We start from the raw sequence: 6,537 nt of genomic DNA, 5'->3' as shown, positions 1-6,537 counted from the left end.
GGTCTGCAAGTATCTATTTGCATTTATCCTTCTAATTCTTTTGGGTATATACCTGTCATTGAATTGTTGGATCCTGGGGATCTACTTTCAACAGCATGCCCAGGATCGTTGTTGAGTAAACATTGTTTTAGGACACTGAACAACAAATCCTGGAGAGGCCCAATGACCCTCATTCTGCACTTTAAAACAGAGGCTACAGTGAGAGACAAAGAAAGACACTACATAATGATAAATGGAGCAGCCTAACCAGAGAATATAATCTTTGAAAACAGTTATACACTCAACACAGAAGCACCTGACTGAGAGAAAATATCTGAAAGAAATGTTTTTAACATGAAATTAAGTCATTCATATGAAGAAACATGTAGGGTCCTGATATTGTAGGCACTTTGTTCTGTTACTCTATGCTTTTCACTCCATTTCTTCTGAAAAAAAAAAAAGAAACCAGAGTAGAGCCAAATTAAGGTGAAGGTCAACAACGCATGAAGAAAACTTTTTGGGAAACTGTCAGCACTTGATATGACAAGTGCTTTAAATTTAAACTTAGAAATCTTAAGAATAGCTGCAGGATGCTGGCCAAACATTGAGCATTGTGGATACCATGTAGGGAAGAAAAGTAAAAAGGATGTTTCTGAGGGAGTTGTTGAGAAGAAACTGCTATAAAACCAAAGAAATCCTCTGTGCTTTAGAAACAGAAGAACTCAATAATGTCTTTTGAGGGAGAAAAAGAACCAGAATATTTAAATTTGCAGCATTTACCTTTGGGATGCACATTGTACACCTAGTTCTGGGAGCCTTCTCAGAGCCCCCTTCATATCCGTGTTCCTCAGGCTGTAGATGAAGGGGTTCAGCATGGGGGTGACCACAGTGTACATCACTGAGACCACTGAGTTTTGCAGGGAAGAATGGGTCACAGCAGAACTGAGATAGACCCCCAGTGCTGTCCCATAGAACAAGGAGACCACAGTGAGGTGAGACCCACAGGTGGAAAATGCTTTATATTTTCCCCCTGCAGAGGACATTCTCATTAATGAGGAGACAATCTGAGCATAAGAATAGAGAATTCCAGTGACAGGAATCACACCCAGTAGGGCAGCAATCACATACATGAAGACATTATTGATGAAGGTGTCTGAGCAGGCTACCTTGAGAATCTGGGTCAGTTCACAGAAGAAATGTGGAATTTTAGTTCCTGCACAAAAGGTCAGCCTCCTCATCAGTAGGATATCAACCAGGGATACCCAGGATATGATGAACCAACACAACAGAACCAGCAGGACACACAGGTGTGGCTTCATGATGACCATGTAGTGCAGGGGGTGGCAGATGGCCACATACCGGTCATAGGCCATCACAGTCATGAGGAAGTTGTCCATTCCAATAAAAACTGTAAAAAAGTACTCTTGAATGAGGCATCCATTGTAGGAGATGGCCTTGCTCTGTGTCTGGATGTTCACCAGCATCTTTGGGATGGTGGTGGAGGTGAAGCAGATGTCAACAAAGGACAGGTTGGAGAGGAAGAAGTACATGGGGGTGTGGAGGTGGGAGTCAGAGCTGACAGCCAGCATGATGAGCAGGTTCCCAAGAACAGTGACCAGGTACAGGGAGAGAAACACTCCAAAGAGGAAGGGCTGCAGTTCAGGATCCTCTGAGAGACCCATGAGGAGGAATTCTGATACTTCTGTGTGGTTTCCTGCTTCCATGCTGCTGGTGTGTCTGCTGGAGAAGGAGGCAAAAGCAGCCAAATGGCACATCAGCTCACCATCACCTTTTGATCCACCTTTGTGCAGACATCTTTCATGATCTAGTAGTCATTCCAATGCCAGTGATTCACTTATTCAAGTGAATAATATCATTTTAAATTCTGTAATTTCTCAGTTTTCTTTAATTTGGCAGAAATCTTTCTCTTTTATCTTTTACTCTTATCTGAATCTATGGACATAAACCAATTTCTTTCTTCATATGAGCTTTCCAAAATAACTAAAGACATTTAAGGTGTTTACTTTGATAACCTCCATAGTTCTTTGACTTCAGAATAGTGATTAAAATGTGTGTTTGCAGCTCAAACAAACTTACTCTTGTGATCTGGTACTCTACATTGATGCCTCAGTTAATGCCTCTACATTGATGCCTCTCCATGTGTCTTATTGTGTTTGTTTCTACAAATGTGGTTACTGCTCTTGCCATCTTTGTGAAGTCTATAAATGTCTTTAATCACAGATGATTTGTCTCATAATGTCTTTATTGAGAGTATGATCTCAATAAATTATAGCTATCATCATGAACATTATCAATATATTCTTTTTATTACAATTATTTTTGATATATAACTCTTCCAAAGGACAGTATAATAGAGCTGTGATTTAGAAAACAGGATCTGGTCGGACCTCCTGGAATAGAATTCGTTCTGCCATGTTCTATCTCTGTGACCTTGACAAAGTTATGTAATCTCTTTCAGCTGCAACTACCTCACCTCCACAATGCTAGGAGTAACTATTCCCTATGTTGTAGGATAGATTGGTGATTCAATAAGATGATTCATATAATTTTTGTAGTGTAGTTTTTGTGACATACAGTGAACACTTGAAAAAACAAACTGTTGTTAATATCACAACAAATCTGTCTTGCATGGCTGTCAGTATGAGTGTTCCTCTCAACCTGGGGCAGACATCATTATGAACACAGCGAGTGTATTGTCTTTTTATTACTATGCAGCACTCCTAATTAATTGAGATCCTTATGGTTCCCTCTTTCAAAGACTTCCTGCCAAGTCAATTCTTCCAAGAAAAGAACGATGTATATGGGCTACAAAGATAATAGGGTGAAAGACGGGAACAAAAGCACACTAGCATTAAAAGCATGGGTGAATGCATGCGCTCATGTGAGCATGCTCTCAAGGAATGATGTGTGGTACTAAAATCAGTAGCATGAGTTGAAAAATTAATAGGCTTCATTTAAAAATATTTGGAGTGTCTATACATGAACTCATCCTAAAAGTTGAAAGGCAAATTTCAGATTTGAAAATGAAAAGGCAACCAGCCAAATGGGGGAAGATATTTGCAAACAACACCTTTGATAATGAGCTAATATCCAAAATGTGTAAAGAACTCATAGAACTCAGCAACAACAAGAAAACAGTTTAATTAAAAAAGGGCAGAGAACCTGTATACTTTTCCCAAGAAGACATGCGGATCACCAATAGGTATATGAAAAGTTGCTCAACATCACTAACTATAGGAGAAATTCAAGTCAAAATCACAATGAGAGACCATCTCATATCTGTTAGAATGGCTATGATTATTAACAAGAAAGACGTGTTGGAGAGGATGTGGAGAAATAGATACCCTTGAGGGAAAGAAAGTTGGTCAGCCTCTATGGAAAACAGCATGGAAGTTCCTCAGAATATTAAGAAGAGAGCTACCACATTGCCCAGCAATTCTTCTTCTGGGTATCTACCTGATATTTGAAAACATGTATTCATGAAGACATATGTATGTGCCTTTATGTTTATTGCAGCATTATTCACAATAACCAAGACATGGAAACAACCTAAGTGTTCTTTGATGGATGATTGGATAAAGATGTGGTATGTGTATAGACTTTTGGCCAAGATGGAGGTGTAGGTAGACAGACACACTGTGCCTCCTTGCACAACCAAAAGCAGAAAAACAACAATTTCAAAACAAAAAACAACCAGGACTGGCAACATTGAACTGTAGGGAAGCCCGACAACCAAGGAGTTAAAGTAGACACATTCGTCCACGCTGGTAGGAGGGGAGATGGCCAGCCATGCCCTATCGGCAGGGCAGCAGCTGGCCGACCCAGTAAGGTGGTGGATTGTGGAGTGGGGTGCACAAAGCTGCAGCTGACTGGCAAGGCAGCAGCGGGTGGACCTCATGAGGTGGTGGGTTGCGGGCTGGGTGGTGATAAACTGGGAGGAACAACTGGGGACTGGGATGGAATGTGCAACCCAGGGCCACAATGCACAGAAATAAAGCCTCAAACCACTGATTGAAAACACCTATGAGGGTTGGAGCAGCGGGAGAGACTCCCAGCTCAACAGGAGAGTTCACTGGAGAGACCTGCAGGATCCTAGAGTGTACACAGGCCAACCCACCCAAGAATCAGCACCAGAATGGCCCACTTTGCTTGTGGGAAATGGGGGAAGTGACTGAAATTTGGCAGAGAGCAGAGCAAATGACACTGTTTTCTCTTGGACCCTTTCCCCACATACAGCATCACAACACAGTGAAGTGGGTTACCCCACCCTAGTGAACACCTAAGGCTCTGCCCCTCACTACGTAATAGACACATCAAGACAAAAAAAAAAGCAGATCAAAGAACAGATCAAAGCTCCAGAAAAAATATAACTAAATGATGAAAAGGTAGCCAACCTATCAGATACACAATTCAAAACCCTGGTAATCAGGGTGCTCAGAGAATTAGTTGAATTTAATCACAAATTAGAGAAAAAAAATGAAGGCTATGCTAAGTGAAATAGAGGAAAATGTACAGGGAACCATAGAGATGGGAAGGAAACCAGGAATTAAATCAATGATTTGGAGCAGAAGGAAGAAAGAAGCATCCAACCAGAAAAGAATGAAGAAACAAGAATTCAAAAGAATGAGAAGAGGCTTAGGAACCTCCAGGACATCTTTAAATGCTCCAACATCCGAATTATAGAGGTACCAGAAGAAGAAGAGGAGGAGCAACAAGAAGAACACTTATTGGAACAGATAATGAAGAAGAACTTCCCAAATCTAGTGAAGGAAATAGACTTCCAGGAAGTCCAGAAAGCTCAGAGAGTCCCAGTGAAGTTGGACCCAAGCACACACCAAGGCATCTCATAATTACATTACCCAAGATTAAAGATAAGGAGAGAATCTTAGAAGCAGCAAGAGAAAAGGAGACAGTCACCTACAAAGGAGTTCCCATCAGACTGTCAGCTGATTTCTCAAAAGAGACCTCACAGACAAGAAGGGGCTGGAAAGAAATATTCCAAGTCATGAAAGGCAAGGACCTACATCCAAGATTGCTCTATCCAGCAAAGCTCTCTTTTAGAATGGAAGGGCAGATAAAGTGCTTCTCAGATAAGGTCGAGTTAAAGGAGTTCATCATCACCAAGCCTTTATTATATGAAATATTAAAGGGATTTATCAAAGAAAAAGAAGATAAAAAATATGAACAGTTAAAGGGCAACAAACTCACAATTATTAACAACCACATCTAAAACAAAAACAAAACAAAACTAAGCAAACCACTAGGACATTAACAGAAACACAGAAATGGAGATCACAGGAAAGGTTATCAACAGGAGAGTGGGGGGGGGGGAAGGTACAGAGAATAAATAGCATAGATGGTAGGTAGAAAACTAGAAAGGGGGAGGGTAAGAATACTATAGGAAATGTAGGAGCTAAAGAACTTATATGTATGTCCAATGGACATGAACTAAAGCAGGGGGGAATGTGGGTAGGAGTGGATGTGCAGGGCAGAGGGAAGTGGAGGGGGAAAATGGGACAACTGTAATAGCATAATCAATAAAATATATTTATAAAAGATGTGTTACATATATACTATGGAATACTACTCAGTCATTAACAAGACAAAAATACTACCATTTTTTGACTAAATGGATGGATCTTGAGAGTAATCATGCCAAGTGAAATAAATCCTATGGAAAAGGATAAGAACCATATGACTTCACTCACATGTGGAATATAAAACTGCAATCAACAAATATGCAAACAAAACAACCTGTAGACATAGACAACAGTGTGGTGGTTACTAGAGGGGAAGGAAGTTGGGTGGGGGATAAGGAAAGTAAAAGGGGTCAAATATATGGTGATGGAAAGAGACTAGACTTTGGGTGGTGAGCACACAATGCAATATGCAGATGATATATTATAAATTTGTACACCTAAAACTTATATAATGTTATTAAACAATGTTATCCCAATAAATTTAATTTATAAAAGAAAGTAAATAAATGTTTACACTCTCAATGGTAAAAAAGTTTCACTATTACTAATGTCTAGAGAATGCTAATTAGTTAAGGAGAGAAAAAAATCATTGAGGACCCATTTAGTCTTGGGAGGCGAGTCGAGAACTCTTCTCTGAAATATGAATGTTTGTGCTGTGGGGGGAAAGATGGGTAATTGTGAATTAGAAGAAATGTTAACAGGTCAAGCATTTGGGGCTAAGAGAATAGAATTTGCAGTTGCACTTGGGTTAGTAACGGAAGGGGTTTCAGAGACCAGTGAGATAGAAAACAGATAATTGGGGTCAGGAGGAACTGAGTGTGTGAGGCCCACAGTTTGAGCATCTTGTACTATTCCTTAAAGTGCCTCTCATGTTGGTAATTTTATTTTCACTTGGGGGTTAGCAGTTACAACTGTTCTTGTTCACCATTGTCATTCCAGATACTCACCTGGTGCCTGGCACATAGAACGTATACAAATGTCAGATATATAACAAAGATTAAGACCAAAAGTGTCAACTATAGCACAAAAAAGAAATCTTCAACCTCATCATATAATT

The 6,537-nt window shown here is 40.0% G+C and overlaps 1 protein-coding gene across 1 annotated transcript; it reads right to left on the bottom strand.

Annotated features, from left to right (window-relative positions):
• Window positions 1–755: 755 nt before the first annotated feature.
• On the bottom strand, window positions 756–1,703 carry LOC128626384 (olfactory receptor 7D4-like). The gene has a single exon (XM_053658645.1). It carries the CDS (start codon window positions 1,701–1,703, stop codon window positions 756–758), a length of 948 nt encoding a protein of 315 aa, XP_053514620.1.
• Between the last annotated feature and the right edge of the window lie 4,834 nt (window positions 1,704–6,537).

The sequence above is a fragment of the Artibeus jamaicensis genome, unplaced genomic scaffold (genome assembly GCF_021234435.1).
Source record: "Artibeus jamaicensis isolate MK-2021 breed Jamaican fruit bat unplaced genomic scaffold, CSHL_Jam_final scaffold_537, whole genome shotgun sequence".
Classification (NCBI taxonomy): domain Eukaryota; kingdom Metazoa; phylum Chordata; class Mammalia; order Chiroptera; family Phyllostomidae; genus Artibeus; species Artibeus jamaicensis.
Note: the sequence above shows the minus strand (reverse complement) of the source record. Positions and strands in the feature narration are given on the sequence as shown.

Bases quoted from the DNA above. Each gene is read 5' to 3' on its own strand.
- LOC128626384 (XM_053658645.1), bottom strand. From the start codon at position 1,703: ATGGAAGCAGGAAACCACACAGAAGTATCAGAATTCCTCCTCATGGGT.